This window comes from Dipodomys spectabilis, unplaced genomic scaffold (assembly GCF_019054845.1).
Source record: "Dipodomys spectabilis isolate Male_0828 unplaced genomic scaffold, ASM1905484v1 ptg000076l, whole genome shotgun sequence".
Classification (NCBI taxonomy): domain Eukaryota; kingdom Metazoa; phylum Chordata; class Mammalia; order Rodentia; family Heteromyidae; genus Dipodomys; species Dipodomys spectabilis.
The window spans coordinates 8,261,153-8,283,193 of record NW_024870753.1 but is presented as its reverse complement, the minus strand read 5'-3'; the positions used below and the strand labels follow the sequence as shown (position 1 = coordinate 8,283,193).

At 44.2% G+C, this 22,041-nt stretch overlaps 1 protein-coding gene across 2 annotated transcripts in view; it reads right to left on the bottom strand.

The window, feature by feature from the left end:
* The window catches only part of LOC122110308 (tubulin-specific chaperone cofactor E-like protein), a 128,491-nt gene that overhangs the window by 55,906 nt on the left and 50,544 nt on the right, over window positions 1-22,041 (bottom strand). Inside the window, exons 8-12 of one of the 2 annotated variants that reach the window (XM_042682847.1) lie at window positions 12,589-12,653; window positions 9,583-9,716; window positions 6,575-6,862; window positions 2,943-3,080; window positions 2,133-2,298 (exon numbers count right to left, since the gene is read on the bottom strand). In XM_042682847.1, coding sequence (XP_042538781.1) covers window positions 2,133-2,298; window positions 2,943-3,080; window positions 6,575-6,862; window positions 9,583-9,716; window positions 12,589-12,653 — 791 coding nt within the window. Of the gene's footprint in view, window positions 1-2,132; window positions 2,299-2,942; window positions 3,081-6,574; window positions 6,863-9,582; window positions 9,717-12,588; window positions 12,654-22,041 lie in introns of those variants that run through there. The other variant, XM_042682848.1, reaches the window with a different exon arrangement.

Sequence of the window (22,041 nt, the reverse complement as noted above, 5' to 3'; positions counted from 1 at the left end):
TTGAATAGAGGAGGTTTGGACCAAAAGGCAGACTCTCTGTGATAGCTGTGTTTGTGAAATGATATAGTAAGCAGCTGTATGGAATCACATTCTTTGCTACAACCCTGGCCAAAGCTCAGTCTCATTAGATTGATATACATCTAGTGGCACATAAAAATGCATGGCAGTCTGTTTAAGGACATTGCATTTTCCTGTATATAAAAACCAAACCTACGTAGCTCAGGAGGAAAAGAATGGAGGTGAAGTGGGGATTATGTACACAGCTGGCACCTGACCAACTCCGTAGCTCTCCAAGCCAGTGCGTTCCATGCTCTAAGCCTTTCATTCCCAGGGCTGGGGTGAGAGGTTGGCACTGAGCACTAGGCACTTAGGCTGCAGGTCCTTGGCCAGTGGGCCCTCCAATGTTTAGATAAAATGGAAGAGGGGCTTGGGTGCCAGTGTGCAACTTCTCACACACTGGTCCAAGCCGGAGAGGGGGTAGGGTAGCAAGGCCCTGAGGTAGCACCCCCAGGATTCTACATCATGGAAGAGGGTCCAATCTCAGGAGTCCAGGGGAGCCCTGGGACTAGACTATTCCTTATCCAGTTCAGTGCCAGCTTAGACTTAAACCATTTATTTGCTACTCTGAACACGAGCAACACCACACATGTCACTGCCACAGGGCAAAGGCACAGTGCAGAGTTAGGGTGTGTGCATGTATTTGGACCATATGAATATGGCATTTCTGATTTGAAGCTGGGTCCAGAGAGAGGGCTGAGATATTTCTGGGCTGCCAAAACATGCAGGCCCCATGTTTTCTACCCAAGGGAGGAAGATAATGCCTTACCAAAACGCTCTCTGATGTCTGGAAATGTTTTGCCCATTTCCTCTGTGTTTCAACAACGTCACCATCATTCCTGCGATGGTCTCTGGCGCCTAACAGAGTGACTGGCACCCCCAGGGGGCTCTCACAATATTCTTCAGAAAGATGCAATGGTGGCATGACTGGCTTGGTGATGAGAGGGTGTACAGATGGATGGGTGGATGGGCGGATGAATGGGCAGGTGAGTAGGTGGGTGGACTGGGGGATGCTTGGATGGATGACTAGTTAGGTGGGTAAATAGAAAGGTTGATGGACAGATGGAGATGGGGGATGAACTGTGGTTAGATGAATGAATGAGTGAGTGTGGATGGATAGATGCGGTGGGATGGATGGATAGGTGGGGTGGGGTGGATGGGTAGATGAGGTTGGGTGGACGGGTAGATGGATAGGTAGGTAGGCGGGGATAAATGAGTGAACAATGTCCTGCTTTGAGATGCCATAGCCTTTATACTTGGAATATTTTAACAGAAATCCTATTTTCTGAATACTTTTGAGCATATTAGAGGCAGAAACCTACACATGGCAATGTTCCTGGGAGAGTCCGGGGGCTCTTTTGCACATCTGAAGGGGTCTTGGCAGTTTCAAGAAGGCTCCACATTTTGAATGTCAGTGTGAAGGAAACCCACTGGGGTGCAACCTCCGCATTTTCACAGGGGCCTAATGCTAGCTTTGATTTTCTCCAAATCCCTTCATGTTTTGCTGCTGCGGGAAGGATTTTAGGAGACATTACCCTAAAGACAGCACCATTCTTTCTTTCTAATCGTACAAGGAAGTGCTGGCTGACCTACTAGAAACTTGACAACGCTCCAAGTTTGCCCACCCCGTGGAGCTACCAAATGCAGATGGCGCCACAAGAGTAAAGAGAAGAAGAGACAGCGTGAAGGGGAGATGACAACAACAACAAAATAATGTTAAACAGGAGGGCTCCCTTCTGTCAGTCTGGCTAAGAAATCACTCAAGATCAGGGTGCACTTCTGAGTTGTTCAGGACTGGTAGCTGTATCCACACAGCAGGCAGGGGTTCTGAAAGTTACACACACACACACACACACACACACACACACACACACACACACACACACACACAGAGCGTTTCAGCTCCTGGGGTGATGAATGTGCACGCTAAAATTACCTTGATCCCCATCACCCAGCTGAGAGATGTCAGAAGGGTAAGGCATCAGAAAGGAGTCCGCCCTCCTGGCTGAAAAGCTCGCCTGTCAATCAAAACCAAGCAAACCCCACTTTGCTCTAGAGAAGAGAAGATGCTTTACCCCTGGATGTGCAACCATTGGCAGGGTCAATTTCCTTCCCATCAACTTTAAATGCCCAGCGGCCTGGAACATTGACATTTGTGGTCTCCTGGATATTCACAATCTCAGGGGATCTTGACCCTGGGAGGCTGAAGAAATTGGTGAGGTTTCCGCCATTAAATCCAGCCTAGAATACAAGAGGAAGACAACACTTTTGAGCAAATGCGTCCCTCCTATTGGTTCGCTGACCCAGATACTTTTGCGAACTTAGCACGTGTACAATCAAGACACCCTTTTCTGAGCTGGCTGTATGGCTTGGTGGTGGTGTCAGTCTAGGTGCCCTTTCCTGGGTTCCCAGTAACCATCATTCAAAGCATGTCAAGCCCCTCTAGTGCACCCACACCAGGTCACTGTGGCAGGGATGGACAAGTCCAGACTCTTAGTCCATCTGTGAGATCCATCAGGCCTGGTGGCTATCCTTTAGGACTTCTACTCAAGGTTGGTGCTTTATCACTTCAACCACAGCTCCATTTTCAGCTTTATTTTTGGTGGCTAATTGGAGATAAGAGTCTCCTGGACTTTCTTTCCAAAGATGGCTTTGAATAACGATCCACAGATCTCAGCTTCTTGAGTAGCTAGGATTACAGGCATGAAGCAGGGATGCCCAGGCACAGGTGCATGCTTACTGTATATAAAAACTGTTAGTAGGCCCCATCCAGCCAGGATGCTGAATTAAATCTGTGGGTGACATGCAAAACACCTTCCTGAGCCATCACCCCCCCCCCCCCCCGCCCAACACCTTCCAGAGCCATCACCCCACCCAACACCTACCTGAGCCATCACTCCCCCAAGACCCGTCAGCGGGTCACCGCCACTTGCCGTCCCAGTGGTCCAGTTGATTTCATAGTAATTGAAGAGCGTGAATGTATAGGAGCCATCGGACACCAGGACAGCCTGGAAGGTGTTCACCTACAAGATGGGCAGGATGGTCTCATGACTGGCACAGAGGTCCTGTCCCAAGGGGTGGTTCCCCTTTCCTCTGCCCCCTCTCCCACACCCCAGCAGCTCAGCAACCTAGCCCTCATGCTCTGCCTGCTCCCTGCATTTGTTCTTGCCACCAGTGGGAAAAGCAAGCCGTGTGGGATTATGCATCTAAAAGAGAAATAGCCTGAGATAAACCTGGAGTCTGACTCAGCGCTCGGCTCCTGTCTTGTCAGGAACCAGACAGAAGAGAGGCCCCCCAGCTGGCCATAATAGGAGATCGCCTATAGATGGCAGCATGAGAATAAACTATGGGAAAGAGGTTGTCCGGGCTAGGTGGTTCCCATGGTAGGCTGGGTGGGGCACGGATGAGGAGGACAAGAATGAGTGATTGCTTCTGGTGGCAAATACAATTCTCCTCTGGAATGGGCTTCCTCCATTCCTGGAACACACTGCTGATCTTGACGAGATGTCTTCCCCTTTTAAAATGGAAGTTGGGAAGTGATTTTTTTAGAGCACTTTGTGGGAAGAAATTGTTCCTCTAATTGAGCATTTATGAATTACTTTCTATCTGTAAAATCCTCAGAGCTCAGCTGTAACTCAGACCAATGCTATATATGGCAGGCGATGTTTGAGCCCATTCTCACCCTATTGCTAAGAAAACTGAAGAGTAAGGGAAATGAGTTTCTGGAAGGTTTGTAGTGACCCAGTCACACAAACAGGATTGCAGCCAGAAGTTCCCAGTCCATCTCTTAGCGCAACCATTCTTATATACTGTCTTAATTTTCAATGATTTAAGGACAAAGATGTTCTATAAATTTGAACACACCTTGCAAATGGTTCTCAGAATTAAGCAGTGTCAAGCTCTACCCTTCATGATTTCCCTTTCCTCATCATCAGTGTTTTCAGGAAATGCACAGGAAATCAGAGCTCAAAGCACAGGCCATGCTGACCCTTCTCCATTCAACCCTCGCCCTTTGCCCAGCCACCTGGTACCATCCCGGGAAACATCTCTGCCAGACACAGAGGAAGGCTGGAGTCCCTATCCTGTGTAATCAACCTGGAGAGGAGGATATTGGAAGCCCCAGCTCTCCCTATTTCAGACAGCCCCAGGGAGGGGCAGGGTGCAAGCAAAGAAAAGTCCTGTTTGTAAAGGACTTTCTCCTCCCCGCCCCCAACCCCCTGCCTACAGCAACTGATGGCGTTTAGGATAGAGTCACCCAGGTACATGCCTTCATTCTTCAGCCCCATTCAATGAAAGTGGGACACGGAGATGAGCAAGCAATAAACCCAAGATTACTACAAAGCTCAAGAGACCGAGGCAAAGTCAAGATCACACAAGGATTAAAGTTCATCCTCTTTCAGACCAGGGTTCTCCTTCGGAAATGAAGTCCTTCCTCCAAAACAGTACTGGAGGCACCTGTGGTCCAATCAAGTCTTGAGAGCATCCTCTCTCTCACCCTAGAAGTCACAGGAACTCACCAGCCATCCTAATGCCACCCCCTGAGGCTGAGTGTATCACACACTCCCACTTGCTCATTATTCCCCTCCATTCCCCGCCCCAACCCCAGCTTCTTCAACATTTGCTTTAAGATTTTTCTGGATCTGTTTTTGTTTTGTTTTTGTGAAATCTTGTTTTGCAGAATTGTTTTTTTGCTTCTGAGGATTTAAACCAGACCTGGAGAGAGTTGAGGATTCAGTTAGCAGACTTTAGTGTGGACCCTGCTCTGCCTCCTAGGAGATTTCAAATCCCTTTTCTTGCCATTTTGAAAGCAGAGCTAGTACTTGTTGAGGGAACATTTTTATGGGGATTAAATGATATGTAAAGTAGCCTATTACAGCCAGGCACTAAACTCTTAGTAAATATTGATTTCCCTTTCCATGAAGTAAGTGGGTCCCTGTCCCTTTCTATTAGACTTTCATGATACTTTCTGGACCTAAAAATGATCTCCCAAGCCCAGTGTTTGGTTGGCCTGATGGTGGGAAGGGCATTTCAAAGGAAGGGACACTTCTACTTCTGCAGCTCGGTTTTTCTCCATCAGCTTTTTGTTTTGTTTTGGTTTCCTCAAGGAGCTCAAAGCACTTAGAGCTCATCATTGATGCTCATGGAAAAAAAGATCTCAACTATTTCAGAAATTTCATTCCAAAGTAGAAATCAGAAAAATATCTAAATTATTTTGCCACTTTTATGGCCAATGGTCTTTTTGGAGAAAAAAAAATGTGGTCAGCATTGGACGGGCATTTCTTCTTTACCGCTCCACCCCACCCCCAGACTCTTAAAGTTTATGGATTGCTGGCATCCTGCATTCTAACGTTGTAAGCTATGAGGCTAAAAGAACATAAAACATCACCCGAGGAGTCGTTAGCCATCCATAACGTGACAGAGAGAAACGTATGCTTCTTTAGAGGTGATTTCCAGCCAATGAATCTGCTGTTTAAACTTGTGTCTTTCTGTTCTGCAGGACCGCTTAGCAATAAAGTGCTCTGAGATGCTGTGGCCAGAAAGTGCTAAAACACAATGTGCTCATCGCATCAATGTAGGTACAGATTGCAAGAGCAGCACTTTTTAACCTCTCTCTGACTCAAGTGTTTCTGTTCTACCCTTAAACAACTGACTCATTGCCAAGGAAACTGGAAAACAGATGGAATTAGAACTAATCTTAAGAAAGAAGAGGGTAGAGCCTCTTTGCTTACTGGGGAATTATGCAGTTCAGAGACACGGGTCTGCTACTTCAGCTACTCAAACAAGCTGTAGGCTTTTATGCAAACTCTAGTCTGTCCTCTTATGCAGAAAGTTGATTATCTCTATGATAATGCCAGTGATCATCTTTCTTATTTGACTTTTATTTCACTGCTCATTTGGGATTTCAGAGCAGATGTTGAAACTTTATCCATGAAATGCTTTAACTGCCCACTCTAATTAACATCAAATATGAATAATTTCAGCCCTGGTCACGATTTTTTAAAAATGTTGTAACATAATAAAATGAGCCAGGTTATTTGTACTCAACCCTGGCACACTGCTTTTTCTATTAGATTTTGTGGAGGAGGAAAGGGGGAGAATTACTGATGAAGAGAAACACACATGCCTCGGGAAAGAAAAGAAAAACAACAACAAAAAACCTTTGAGTTCCTCCCTGGGTCCCTACACACGAGACTTAGAATGAGCTCAGTACCCTAATCATTCTTTTGCAAGTACAATGGTATGTATTACAAGAACATTGTCAAGAGGCTCTTTTTAAGATATTGGTAATGGATTGTGATCAAGGGGACTTATCTGAAATATCTGAACTGTCACCGCTGACTGGACTGGTTCCTCTGATATTTCCCTCTGTGGAAAGTGGGTGGCAAGACCCATTCGTTTAGCTCAAGCAAGCTGACATTCCTCCTTTCTCCCAATTAGATTCCTTCACAGCAGAGAAGATGGACAAGAATTAGATGTCAGGAATAGCAAGTGGAAAGTGGAAATTTTGAATGATTACAGGTGTGGTGCTGCTGCCGCCATAAAATGTGACTTCCTCCCATGTCACAATGAAAACCCAAGTGGCAGAGAAGGTTGGCATGTCTTTGAAGTACTTCCTGATGTCCTTGGTGGCTCTTTTCAAGATGACGGGGTCCATGGTCTCTCTGTAATAGATCTCGCCTCGAATTCCATTGTGCACGTCTGCCCAAAACGGGGCGATGAAGGCCCTCCCATCCGTCAGGGGAAAGGATTCTGGTGTAAACTGGCTCACCAGCACGTTGAAGGAAACGACACCGTTGTTATTGACCTACAGAAATGAGAGCGGTTTGGGCATGATGGATCTGAAATCAGGACAAGTTCAGAGTCACAAACTAAGACCTGACAAGTGCCTCGTCCCATGGATGAAAATGACCATCAACTTACTGATTTAGAAAACCCATCGACACCAGCCCCCATCGTAGAAATGAGGAGTCTGTATACACCCAGACACACTCACTGGCTCCCTTTCACTTTCAATTTGTAGCCGGCTTTGTTTCTTACTAATAAACCAGTCTCATTTTCACGTTCACTAGCCTATCTCTATTTGCATTTATCAGATGCTACTGGTCGCTGGTGCAATGAAGACATCTTCCAAGTCACAGGTGCAAAAGAGACAGGGAAAACAAACAAAAGTTCAATTTTCAAAAGCAAGGAGATTGATAGTAGACCTTGATTCCTATTTTATGGGGAAAGAATGGTAGATTTCAGAGATAGATCATATGCTCCTTCATTGAACTCAAGTATCAGAATGAACTCTATCTGCTCCTGATGAGACATTTAAAAGACGCGCGCACGCGTGTGTGTGTGTGTGTGTGTGTGTGTGTGTGTGTGTGTGTGTGTGTGTGTGTGTGTGTGTGTGTGTGTGTGTGTGTGTGTGTGTGTGTGTGTGTACTGGGGCTTGAACTCAGGGCCTGGGATCTAATCTATCTTCAGAGCTCAGCCTCTTGAATAGCCAGGATTATAGGAGTATAAGTGTGAATCACTAGCACCTGGCTTTCAGTGATTCCTAGTGATGTCAAGGCCACTTCTGTCCTCAGACCAGGACAAGATTAAGTCCCACTGATGCCCTCATTCCATCCTGGCTCTGGTATGTTGGTAGCTTCTTTGCACCATGGCTATATAAAGATTGACACATGAGCAGCTTACATTGCATATGTAATGGATCTGCTTATGGTGATTCTTTCCCAGTTTGTAAGTGGCCTAGTGAAATGACAAATCCTTACTGCAAATCACAAGCCAATTTGTCCCCTCCATTCACATGGAAACTGCAAACAATCCTGCAAGTGAAAGGCACTGATTGAACCAGGTGGCTCAGAGGGCTTCAGCATGAGACACACCTGTGGTGGGAGAACATGCTACTTTGGGATGGAGAAAACAAATGGCTGGTTTCCTCTCCATGGGTCTATCAGGGCATGAACATCAGCAGTGACCCAAATCCCATAGGCAAGGGCTCTCTACCTGGACCAACGGCACCTCAGAGTGCTTCAGAAGCGAGAGTGTTGGATTTGGAAAGAAGGACAAGGAATCAGAGTGGCAGGAGCCTGCTGTCTTCAAGAAACAGGGAACAACCCAAAGGCCCACAAATGTCATAACTCACAGGGCTGGAAAGGCAGGGAACCATTTCCCCTCAGGTAATCTGCCCCCAACTTACAGTCTGCCCTTTTGCAAGGGCAAAAACGCTTCGGGCTCTGCGTCACAAACTAAGACACGACATTTGTTAGCGTGGAGAAAGAAGAGGAACGTTAACTATACATATCTTTGCTCTGGAGGCCCAAGCCTAAGGCTTCCAGAACCAAAGTCCTGTAGTCACCGCCCATCTCCAAAATCAGGTTAACACGTTGCAAAACTCACAGTCAGCTTTTACACACAGACCAGGAGGCCCATGTGAGGTCAACATTAAAAGCTTGGGGGTGCTAGGGGAATGTGTTGTTTTAGGGAATAATGGATGCAATTAAAACACACAGGCGCTACCTTAGATGAGTGGGCCTCAAACTTCTGTGAGCGCCAGGCTCACATGAAGGCTCCTCAAAACTGGGTGCTGGGCTTCCCTCTCCCACTCCCTGGGGTGCTGAATCAGCAGGTTTGGGACAGGCCTGGAAAGTAACCTGGCTAAGAGGGTCCACGTGATGCAAGGGCTGGTCTCCCTACTGCTTAGATAGGAAGTACTGGTAAGGCAAGGGAAGAAAGGATGATTTTTTGTCACAGGAGCCAGTCCTGAGGTGAATGTGAGGAGGAGGAGAAGGGTGGGAAGGGTTTTATTTACCCCCTCCAGAGCAAGATGCAGAACAAAAAGGAATGTCCCGTGATCTACACACGCCTCCCTCCATCCGTGAAGACCAGAGATAAAGACGGGCTTGGCGGCTCAATACAACAGTCTCACTGGCAGGCCACCAAATAACACACACAGTGAGCTAGAAGGCAGGCTCCTCAAGAACTCTGACAGTAAACGAAGTCCCTTCTTAGCCCCAGCTTAACAATGGCACCCTCTGGCATCACTGCAGACCGAACGACAGTGGGCAGTTCAGCAGACAACCTCCTACCATAGCTGATTATCTCTCCGAGAGCATTCCAGTATGACTTCAAATTGGTAGGCAGGCCAAGAACAGCAGATGTGGAAACGCTTCACAAGCCCCGAAGGGAGAGGGACAAGGCACGGCTCCCGGTGTGGCTCCCTGTATCTTTTTAGCTTGTGGAGTAGCAGAAATAATGTTCATGGCATTGGGGCTGCTTCGCTTCTGTGTTTAATCACCCACAAGAGCAATTTATGGTGCTGTAGACTCCTCTGCTATGAACATTAGCCACTAAATATACCTTTAACTTTCTTAATCATAAAACCTATCAGCTCATGAAATCTCAGAACTTCTCATTGGGGCTGCCAATAAATCCTCCATTCCCAGAGCCCTGGGAAAGGGTATTTAAAATGCTTTCCTTAATGACAAACAAAGGAGAGAGAAGCATGAGGCAGCCCCTGGCTGCCTTTGTACTCACATAGACAGTGCGGTAAGGAACGCCAAAGAAGAAAACCGGGATGGCCAACTTGATCTCAGATGAGCTCCCATCGTCCACTTTAGGTGTTTTGGTGTCATTCTGCCAAAATGGATACATGAGCTCCCTGGGCTGAACTGTCAAGAGAGATGGTTATTAGATACAGGGCACCTGTCTTTTCCATTTGGCAGGCTACTTTCCTCCGCCTGATAAAGCCAGCTTCTTTGAATATGGCTTACAAGCCAAATGCAAGTCAGATGACCTTTCTCCTCATCCTAAACCTCAGCTATAACCAGAGCATGATTCTTCTGACTCAGGGAGAAAGGGAAACAGGGGAGGGAAAGCCCATTTTGCTCCATTCCTGTGTTTGTGCATTTGGGGAGAGTAATGGTGACAGCTGGCTACTAGGTGGTGACATCCAGGCTGCCTGGAGTTCTTAAGCACTGAGTGGCGAGCGAGCGAGCCTCTCTGTGTGCCATGCTTGGGGAGGGATTGTGTCTTGACAAGATAGCCAGGCAGAGAGAAGGTGGCGGTGGTCACCTTTAGTTCCCTCCCAGCCCAAGAACTCAACTATGGAAGCTTTTCCTGAGAAGAGACCCTTCTTTCTGGAGCCAAAAGGCAGAAGATACCAGAAGGCAATCAATTCCCGGGCAAGAGTGGGAGGAAAGAGTCTGTAACTGGCCCGAGAGTGACTCTGACTGAGCCCAGCCCTGGAGGCTCGCTGCCCAGCTGCTTTTCACGAAAGGCACTCTCGTCTTCAGCCTCTCAGCCCAAGGTGATGTCATCACACACACTCACAATGTCACTTCCTCCCTGGACATTTGGTCCATTGCAGCTGTGAAATAATCTCTGTTTCAGTAAATGCTTTTCTCTGCCACGATCTTTTTCCTCCCTTGAATGACAATTAACCAACAGGACATCTTCCCCTTTTATAAAATTTGTTTGGAGATTTTGGTGCAGTGGCAAACCCGTCGTGGGCTCCGGGCCACAGCTTTGGAAGTAGTTGGGGATGCCACGAAGAGGCTGAGGCTCAGTCTCATGTCTGCCCTCTCCTGGGGGAAAGCACCCGGGTGGCACTGACTGAGCTGATCGGATGAGAGGCACTGTCCCAGGGCTGTCATGCTCCTCTGAGAACTTTTTAGTGAACAGACAGCAACTCAGGAAAAAAGAGCACAGAGTGGCCAGGGAGCAGCCCAGCAGTGTCGGGCAAAGGTCCAGCTCCCTAGCTCTGAAGGCGGGAGCGGGAGAGCTGCTAAAACAGAGAGTTCATCTCTTTCTGCCGGCCAATGTCAGCAAGAGTGGAGCAGAGTCTGATCTTAGTCTATAATAAGCCTTGTTTCCCAAGTCCCTGAAATTTCTGAGAAGCCAACCAAATTTTAACCTGCAGGGGGCGCTATGACCGATTAGATTTCCCCAGGGCCCTGGGCCATGGGCTGGCTGAATTTGTCCTTACAATCAGTAGTAGAAAAAGCACCTTCCAACAGTCCTATTTACATAATGGTCACAAGTTCCCAATTCCTAGAAGACAAGAGCTTTTTTAAAAAAAAAATCCTTCCAACCCCTACCCTACCTACCATTAAACTCAGCACTTATTCAATTGAAGGGTGATGGCATCCGTGAATTAATAGCAAGAAATGAAGTCATGCTAAGGGCTTTCCTTCATGGGAAGCCTTTTTGGGAGCCACGCCCAAGTAAGAACAAGGGTTCAAATTTACATGGAATCGTTATCATTTTTATGGGATGGGTCTGGAGTTTGGGACAGCACTGATTAATCTGTCAACGGGATGGGAAATCAAAACTCCTCAAGAAGGAGCCTGTCCCTAACTTAATGAGAGGCAACTCCCAGGATCTTGTCTCTCTAGGTGACCCTAGCTGGCAAGCGACATGACACAGGAATAGTGGACAGTTTAAAAATTAACCTCAAGAAGAATATAAAAATCAGTAGACTTAATATTGTGAGTATTCCATACATATTTGTTGAATTGCAAAGGGTACTTAACAAAAGGGAGGGGCTTAAACTACTGCGATTTCCATCTCCAAAGCCATTATACATATGGATAGCATGACCTAGCAAGAGTGCCAGAATTAATGCAAGAAAGATCACCCCTACCATGCTCACGGCAGGCTGGAGAATTCACAGTAAACATTAAGTACGCTTCAAGGAGCCTTTTTCATTAAACAACATGCATTTTCTTGGCACAGGCATGGGAGGTATTTTCATGCAACAAATAATGCTATCATTTATATGCTATAACTATTTCATTCTACCCAGGCCTGCATGCACATGGCTTTCAGAGCTGTTCATCAGAGACTTGTAACCATGTGCCAAATGAACTTACCAAACAAACCCAAAACAGAAAGAAAGAGCCTTTGGAATTTTAATCAGTCATCAAAATGGAAGAGCTATGTTGACCAGCCTTGTCTCAAATCCACAAACAATAGAAGGAAATTTATGTTGCCTGTTACTTACCCGTTCTGGGGGTAACAGAGCAATGTTGTACAGAGAAAAGAATTATGGAAGTGGAGGACTGCCTCATCTTATTCCACTTATAGCTTTAGACTTTTTTTTTGTCTGTGTCATACATTTCCTGACATCCACATCATCAAGATCAAGGCCATTAAAATTTAGGAAATTTTAGTTAAAAGAAAAAAAAATAAGTCTTTGGAATCTCCAACACCCATTAAATGGCCTGATGGTAATCAATGACTGGAAAAATGGGTGAGGTGTATGTTACATATATTAATGGAAATAACTTGCATTATTTTAAAGACCTTCTTTGGTAATGTACAAATTATGTTCAAAGTTAAATAAGAAAAAGGACTGGAAGGGAGTATCATTCAGAGTTACTGTATTTTACACTTGACAAGTGCATTTAATTTGCATTTTCTGTTGTTGTATATGTAGACGCATGTACGCCTGCCCTCACAATTATGATTTTGACAACAGCGTCTCTTTATAAATTCAGGAGCATGCTAATCAAAAGCTTTATGGAATTCGGGAGTACTCACCTTGGTGCTGTACAAGTGCGAAGATGAAAGAGACCCAAATTCTAAGCAACGATGAATAATTCATCCTGGAATTTTAAAAAGAAAAAGAAAAAAAATCCCCAGCTTGCCAGAGTAAACAGAACACCAGGTGTGCTTGGTGGCAAATCCCGAGGCACAGCTGAACCATCCTAGGGCAAATTCACATCACAACATCAGTCATTCTGTGTCAGGTTGGGACTCCCGGACCGGCACAGTTCCTTATTTCAACCCTTTGTGAACAGATTAGAACCCCAAAGAAGCCAGTCTGGAAGTGCAATGAGATTGTGCAAATTGTTGGAAATCAATGAGCAGCAATTGGTAACAAGGGCAGGTAGGTATCTTCTGTGCATCTGAGAGAGTACTGAGTAGCACCCATCCCTGAGATTTCTAAGCCAGAAATCCTGTCCTTTGTGAGACCTGGACTTCCTACTTGTCATAACAGGATTTCTATCAATCAGGAGCAAAGAAATGTAGGCTAACACTCCCTGGGGTTCTCTAGGTAAGGGTTGAGAGCTTCTCATAACTGTTATGTGCTATGGCACCCACCTAGTATTTCACTGGCCAGATTCACAAGCTATCAAAGACTCTGTGATTTAAGAGATCCACTTATGTTTGCCTCACAAAATGAATAACAGCTACTTCGGTAAGAAAAAATAAAGCACACAAAGGTTGTTCATTAGAATTATAATAAAAGTAGCACCCAGTGCACAAGTAAGTGATTAGTTCCAGCGAGTTCACTGAACTTATTTGACTGGCAGTTTACAATCAGTGCAACTGGTGTTTCTTCCCTCTGCTAGGAGCACGGGCGGTCTGCATGACACCACAAAGCTGAGAGGCAAACTCACTCACGAGCCCCACATTCAACATACACCTGCGCAATAAGCACCAAAGTACATGGCTAGACCACAAAGCCTGAGCCCAAGGGCATCCTTAAAAATAAATAAACTTCCTTTTCTCTTTTCTTTTTAAAAATCATTTGAAGTGATCGAAACTCTTCAGCCAAACTTTCACAGGAAAGCAATGCGTTTGTCCTGGGAGCATTTTATTGCAGATTTCCAGTTGTCAAGCACGCACATTGCAATTTCAAGCACATATTCAACAGTAGTCAGTTTTGCTGAAAACTGTGTACAAGGATTTCAGAAGAGATCAAACACGCTAGCAGAGGCAGGTGCCAAACAAACGCAAGACGAGAGTCCTTAGGGAAGCAATGCAGAGAACAGCACATAAGGTTCACTTAGATATTTGTATTTATGGAGGGGGGAAAAAACATGTCACTAACCTGTTTTGTAGAGGCTGGAGGAACTGAGTCAGAAATATGAAAGCCAACGCTTAGTAAACCAGGCACAATTAGGTAAAACAAGAATTCATGTTAGTTCTTCCCAACTTGCTGCCAATTATTTCTGATTCCTGAAAGGATGTCTGAATCTTGTACTCGTAAAACTAAAAATTCAGTTAATCCTGTGCTACAGTCAGGTAAGTGTTGAGTTGCAATCAAGCTTCCCTCCCCCCCCTTCCTATTGATCAAGGAAAAGTAAATCTAAAGATCGGTTTCAGGATTGTGTAGAAAGGTTCTTTTCCTGAAAAACTAGACCTCCCCCGTCCCCTCCCCCAGCCACCACCTCTTACCAAAAAAAAAAAAAAAAAAAAAAAAGTAGATTCAGATGGAAATGTCAGGTACTTGGAGCTGAAACCTTGGTTCTTTCTGATCAAATCACTTTGCAGAGAAAAACACAAAAGAACCCCCCTCTTCTCCCTTTGTACCCAAAAGAAGGCAACTGTATAACATTACAGAATTAGCATCCCCAGGCCTGGGATTAAAACTGCAAACAAATCTGCTGCCTCTAACATTTAAATGAAGTTAGTTTTCTACAACCCCCACCCCACTCGCTCTTTTAAATCTGTTCTTGAAAAGGCTGTCCTTTGCTTTCTCCCAGGATTGCATGAGGTATTTCAAGAAATGTTCCTTACCTTTTCTAGGTTTTATTCCTTCTTTCTTTCTGTTACAGTCTCTAGGCCAAGAAACTTTTTAGGTACAAACCAAATGAATAAGGCACCTAAAGTGTGGGCAGAAATTTCCACAAAGAAATCCCAAGCAAGTTGTGGATGTCCCTCCTGATGTCCCAAGAGACTTTCTAGGCTGGGAGGGGCAGTGGATGGGCATGGGGCAGAGGATTTAGAAAGTCCAGTGAACAGAAGAAAACATCCATGTTAGGTTTTGCTCCCAAGCATTTAGTGTCATTGGCTTTGGCATAAACCACATTACCTAAGATACTTAAGCAAACAGTAACTCAAATGTTAGCAAGTCACTCTTTTGTAAACCAAGAGGGGTTTAAAAACTACTCCACATTTTTCCCTGACAAGATCACAAAAATGAAATGACAATTCTGGTTTCAGGCAGATTGTCTTAAAATGGACAAGAGGGTTGGGGAAACTAAATTTGTAATCTAAATTATTTAATTCCCCTCCCCACAAAGCCCCCCAGAAACCTGTGATAATTCAGTAGGTTTTGTACAATGAGTTTATTCTTTTGCTAGTAACTTGAGTCCTCTCCATATACCCATTCACAGATGACACATGGCTGCTTCCTTCTGAAAGGAGCAGGTTTGGATAACAGAATGTAGTTTTGGGGGAGCCTGGTGTACAGTGAATTAAACTCAAATCCAAGACTCACCTAGAGATGAAATCTTTTTGCTCAATCCCGATTGCGTTGAGTCCCGTAGCAACCTAAATGTGTGGGAGCAAAGCAGTTGATTTTATTTAAAAACTGCTAATGGCATAGTAATTAGTAATCATCTTTTTTCCCTGTTTACTCAGAAATATTAATATCCCACCCCCTTTGGCCCATATCAAATTTTTCATCCTTCTTGGGACCGGAGTGCTGCTGGGTCTAAAAGTATACAGGCGTGTATGAGGTGGACAAAGATTTCTGTTAAGGGCTGGGAAGTTGGCTTAGTGGTAGAGTGCTTGCCTTGCATGCATGAGGCCCTGGGTTCGATTCCTCAGCACCACATAAGCAGAAAAAAGCTGAAAGTGACACTGTGGCTCAAGTGGTAGAGTGCTAGCCTTGAGCTGAAGAGCTAAGGGACAGTGCCCAGGCCCAGAGTTCTGCTCAAACGACAAAAAACAAAAATAAAAAAATAAAAAAAAAATTAAAAAAAAAGATTTCTGTTAAGATTTAGCCCAGAGGAGGGTGGAGTGGAGGTGGGGCTTGGAGTCTGTCACCCAAGAAGGTTGTGTCTTACAAAGATGGTGGTCCTTCTTTCATAGTGTAACACAAAGGGCCACCAGGTTCGGATGCAAATGCCTTCCAAATAGGCTCATGTGCTAAAGGTTTGGTCCCGATGCCAGCTATGTGCAGGGCAGAGATTTGGGGAAATGACTAGATCATGAGGGCTCTGACCTTATCAGTGAGTCAGTCCACTGATCAATTCAAAATCTGAGTTGACTGCAGGGAGGTGGTGAACTGTAGAAAGGGGGGCTGTTTGGAGAGGTAGGTCCTTGAGACCATAGCGTGTTCTCTGCCTTATACTCTACTTCCTAGCTCCCAAGAGATGAGCAGCTCCTGCTGCCACCATGTTGTCCTGGGCTCCAAGTAATGGTTCCAGCTGACTGATGGGCTGAAACCTCAGAATCTCCTTTAAACTCTTTCCTCAGGTGTTTGTCTAACACATCTGAGTATACTGTTCTTGCTCAGGGGCTTCAACTAGCACCATGGAAGGTCTATTGCACACGTATAGAATTTCAGGTGAAGTAGCTCCTGACTAGGAAATCTGGGTACAGAAGATGGTAGTGAGTCCATGGTATTGGGATGTGCTGGGGAAGTACAGATAGTACAACTCAGATGATGCCAGCTTCTTGAGCATCCATGTGTTTGCTTAAGTGGGTGAAGCATCCCTTTGAAGAGAGTATCCTCGCTCTGATTTGGAAGAAAGTTAAAAACAACAGTGGAGAGGCAGACATAGTATAATCCCTATCCTCCCAAGAACCCCATGCAGTTCCTCTACAAGAGACTTGGGGACAAGAGCCAATTCAGATGAAAACGTATGACAGACAATAAGCATGGGACTTTAGGGCAAGTAATCCATCACTTTTCATGAGTACTCTGCTGAAACAATGTTCATATATTGCTAACGAGAAATAATGAAGGGGTGGAATCTCACCAAGGAAGCAAGATGGTGGCTCACCAACTGTGTTTTGTTGACTGTAAGTGCCTGGATCTGCAATGGCCTGATGGGGAGAAGGCCAGGTTGGCTGCACTAACCAGAAATCACATCAAGCCCAAGGCCAGTGCAGTCTTTGACTTTGCAGGAATATTACAAATAGTAAAACTAGGGAGTGGGGGAGAATGTTCATTTTATATAACCTCAGTAGAGACTAGTTTGGCAATATCCACATACAAATCAAAATTACAGGGGCTGGGAAGGTGGCTCAGTGTAGAGTGCTTGCCTTGCATGCATGAGGCCCTGGGTTCTATTCTTCAGCACCACTAAGCAGGAAAAAAAAAAAAAAAACGGAAGTGCCACTGTGGCTCAAGTGGTAGAGCGCTAGCCTTGAGCTGAAGAGCTGAGGGACAGCGCCCAGGCCCAGAGTTCAGGCCCCACGACTGACACAAATCAAAATTACAGATACTCTGACCTTTTGATCTAGCAATCTCACCTCTGGGAATACATTCCACAGATGTATTCAAACATGCCAGAGAACACACGCTGTTTACTACAGCAAATCAAAGTTTTAATTTAAAAAGGAATGAGGAAGAGATGGAAAGGGAAGGAAAAAACTCAAAAGCAAGCAAATAGGGTACTGGTTAAATGGACTATGGTCCATCTATATACAAGGTAAACATAGTATATACAAAGGGAGGTGACTCTTTGTGTTCTACTAGAGCTCTTTGAGATAGGTAACAGGCTAAATAAAAAGCAAGAGGCAAGGTAGTGCTTAATACAGTACCCTTCATGTGTTATGCGGGAACAATTAGAATATAGATTCTTGTCTACTATGAGATTCTTGTATATGCACACAAGGGATGAATAAAAGATGGAGCACAGCCATAGAATGGAGCTTTTCAATTGTATGTCTTCATTACATCGCTTGACTTTTGGACCATGTACATGTTATCTATTTAAAAATTGAATTTAAATGTTTTCAAGTCTCCTTGTCAGACAATCTGAAATTTAAAACAAAATGTTAACAAGTGAAGCCGTTCATACTGCCCTCATATTTCCTCAGTAAGTACAGCTGACACCTGCCCTGAAATGCGTCTGATGTTTCACTAAACATTTCCCTCTGTAGTCTGCATTTGTTAATGTCTGCTTCTCCTGTTCCTGGTCTTATTTTAACACCTCAGTTGTTACTCAGTGACATGGGAGCCTGTGGAAGACTCAAAGGACTCAAACCGCACCTTAAGTACTTGGTGAAGCTAGATCTTGCAGATGGTAATAGACAACACATCTGCTCCATTTTGCAGTACTTGCATTCTCCACAAGACTCCTTCTTGAATGCTACATCAGTTACAGCCTCATCCTTTCCCACAACAAAACCATAAAGGCTCTAGTAAGTAATGAGCTAACTCCTTTCCTTCCTAAAGAAACACCAATTTTAAGTTCCCGTGGAACAGTGGGCCTCCTGGATACAAGTCTGAGCTGGAACGGAACGCCCTCTCTCACCACTGGTTCTGCTGAAACCAAGCTCTAAAGGTGCTGGGCGCATCCCGTGACTGGTTCACTCAGTCATGTCAGCAGCACCTACCACCAGCACCCAGTGTGGTACCTGAGACACAGGGGGACGGGAGATGTGCCAAACACATCACCGTTCAAAATCAGCACAAGGGCATATTCAAGTCTTGGTTTAGAGATACTCCATTTCAGAGTCAATTTAGTGAACGAATGTTGAACACTGCCTCATTTTAGCATGTTAGCTAAACAAAACCTAACACTGCAGGTGTTGGGGGCCAAGGATGGAGGAGAACTTCAGCAGAGGACACACAAGTATAGATTCAATGTCCAGTGCATGGATAAAGCAAATTACTTGTGTCTGAATCCTGGTCTTGTTGACATCTGCCGATCGTGTGACTTTGCGCAGGTGACTTAATCTGCTTGTCCATCATATCCCCACTAGTGAGACAATGGGGATGACAATGCTGACCTCGCAGGACTGAGATGACAGACAGAAATTTCTTTTCCTAGGAGATGGAAAGGAAAGTGTGATTGGAAGGTCAACCTCGTATTGTGTTCAGTCCAGAGGTTATGGGCTATGGAGATACATGGGGCTACTTTGTAAGTGCTCAGAGAAGCTCAAAACAAATATGATTAAATAGAATTCATCACAAAAGTTAAAGTTACCACTCTTTGCAATTTGAATAGGAAGCAGATGTAATCCTAAATTAAAAGTGGTTAGATATTAGGCCTTTTTGAAGCATTAGGGAGCAGTTTATGGGCTGCCTTTGAAATATAGAAATAAAGTATAGCTTGTATCTTCTCAGTAGTAATTTAATTCACAATAGCTAATGAAGAAATTATTCATAAGCAGATAGAGCTCAAACTCTCTAATACTTCTAGAAAATTATTTTCAAAAAGAAAAAAAAAGTAGCCCTTGAACAAAAACCGGCTATATTTTTGTTTCATCAAATGAGATTTTCAGTCTTACTGGGGGAAAAGGAGTGCCAAATGTGTCAAGAAGCAGAACTAAAATGGAGGGCAGAAGACATGTTAAAAGTATAAAATTTTGCTCACAGAAAAGCAATATCCATTCTTCCAAATCCTTCTCCTGCAACTTTCACTTCCATCAAGGTCCCAGTCCAGTTCATTCAAATGGCCAGGCACTTCCTGGCGTAGACCAATTCCCCAGAGAACATAACCAGAGAACCAATCACTGTCTATTTTTAGCTGTATAAACACATATCTTTGACCCACCACTCCAGGAAAAAAATCAGAACACAAAGCAAAAATGGACTTGAATTTTTAATTTTTTAAAGATTATCTCTCTGTATATTAATAAAAAGTGCAAAGAATAGACCTTCATGTTTAAATTATACTCTAAATAAAATATATATAGATATATATGTATATATTTCCATTAACTGCAGGAGATAACTGGCAAGAGCCTGAGAGAGTCCAGTCCCTCTCCACCACTACAATGGACATACATTTTAAGGAAGCACCTATGAAGAACAGTAGAGTTCACCATACATCTGGAGACACACAGCACTTCTGGATGGTCTGGAGAGCAGTTTGCATTTTCAATCCAACATGAAATGAAAAATCACATCCATGAACGGAAACGACACTGCTCAGAACGGCGGATTCTGAATTCAGGTTTTCGGTGCCCATGAAACAGCACTACCCAGATACAAGCCATGCTCATGTGCGTTAGTAACAGCTATCTGTGGGAGGCCTCAGGCGGGCACCACCAATTTGTGCAAAAAATACCCTCTGCGCCGTCATCACGGCTAGTGTAGCAGCACGGCTTTTTTCTCCTTTTTAAAATTAACATTCACGGCTGCCCCCCACCCCACCCTGCCAAGTAATAACATTTGGTCTTACTATATATAAGTGGGCTTATGTGTTGTGCTGCATTTTTGTCAAAAATCTTATACAAAACAAAAACAAGGGGAGGCTGCTTTTTTATGTACTTCTGTCAATGGTGGGAAGGACAATTACAACACTTTAACGGCAACGACAGGTTTATGACTCTGGACTTTTTTTCTTTAGAGTAACCTGGGATATTTCAACAATTTTGATTCAAAAGTGATGTAGCTTCAGCAGTTCTGGGGCCAAATGAAAAATCAAAGTTGGAAGTGGCGCTGTAGCTCAAGTGGTAGAGCGCTCGCCTTGAGCTGAAGAGCTGAGGGACAGCGCCCAGGCCCAGAGTTCAAGCCCCACGACCGACAAAAAAAAAAAAAAAAAAAAAAAGAAAAATCAAAGTGCTCATCCCTTCCTTTCTTATAACAGAGTTATAAGAATAAAATAATATGCTGTATCTGGAACAGCCTGTCTGTAATACTGGCCAGGACAGCACTTTGCCTCATAAATGTCAATAATTTGCTCCCACTCAATCTGGAGGAAATTAATATTAAAGTATGGATAAGCCACTGATAACCCATTACACAAGTCTTGGGGACTTGAAGGTCCATCATCTCTTCTTTCCTCCTTCTGGGCCTGTTATAAAAATAGTTTGGTTACAAGCGTCTACACAGCACCAATTTAAAAAAAAAATCTACATCTTTCCTTAGCCACCCAAGTGAGTCTGTAAGTACACATGCTCAAAAAGCTTTTCTCATTTACTTCTGTTCGATAACTCTAAAACACCAGTAATTGTATTCATTTTTCTAATAAAAAAATTTTCAGCAATCATTAAAACCATTAGTTACAATGCCTTAAAAATACCCACATCAGCTGACTTAGAGAAGTTCTCTTGACATGCAGCCATATAAGAAAAGAAATTATGCCTGCAGTTGATAAACACCGTGCCCTGTAATAAGGGAAGAAACAGGTCTCTGATAGTAAAAAAAACATTTCATAAAACTCTTATATAAAATATCTTATTATGACCATTCCACTTGTGATTGAAGTGTAGGTGTTCACTCTTCACTCTGCCTTCTGCTGGGGAAAGCGGGGGGGGTCCTACAACTCCAAAAAAATAAGAATGCATCCAACTGTCTCCCAGGCTGACAAAAGCACCCGGCTCAGTTACACTGCTCTCTCAAACTCATCTGCACTTAAGCGCACATACACAAAGCACCCACAGTTTTAATCTTTGTGACACTGTTGCTAGACTTCTTTCCCCCTCTATTTCCAAAAATCTGTCAGGAAAATGTGACTACAAAATAATTGTTCTTTTCTCTACCAGGCTGGATCTCCATGGCTCATCTTTATGATTTTGAAAGCTAAAGTCTGCAGCAGCGGAGAGTAGGCCCTGTTCATCTACCTCAAACCCTTTGGCTTCCACCTGTAGGGGCGCAGTAAGTGCAGATCTGCTCAGTAGGCCTGAGCCAAAGGCTTTACAGATGCTGAACCTGAAGTGCATCAAGAGAATAAGCATCTGCCACGTGGCAATAATAAACACAATACCTATACACGAAGGAAAAATTTCATAAGAAATGAAATTTGGAGGAGTTAAGTAACAAAGGTCAAAAGGTCAGATGCAACCAGAGAGCAGCTGCATTCTCCAAAGAATACTTTCCCTGCCTACTTTCCACCTGCAGAAAGCTAAGTATTTCTTGTCTCATACTTGTAAACATGGAGGACCAAGAAAGATACACACTAAAGCAAAGTGTTACAACTGATTAATAAAGGGACAGGAATGCAAACAAAAAGATGTCAGAGTAGGCAAGGGTCTAGCTTTTAAAGGAAAAGTACTTCAAATGTGCTTCTGCAAAAAATATGACTTGGAGGCAATTTGGAGGTTTTGACACTTGAACTTTACTCATAGATTGTAGGC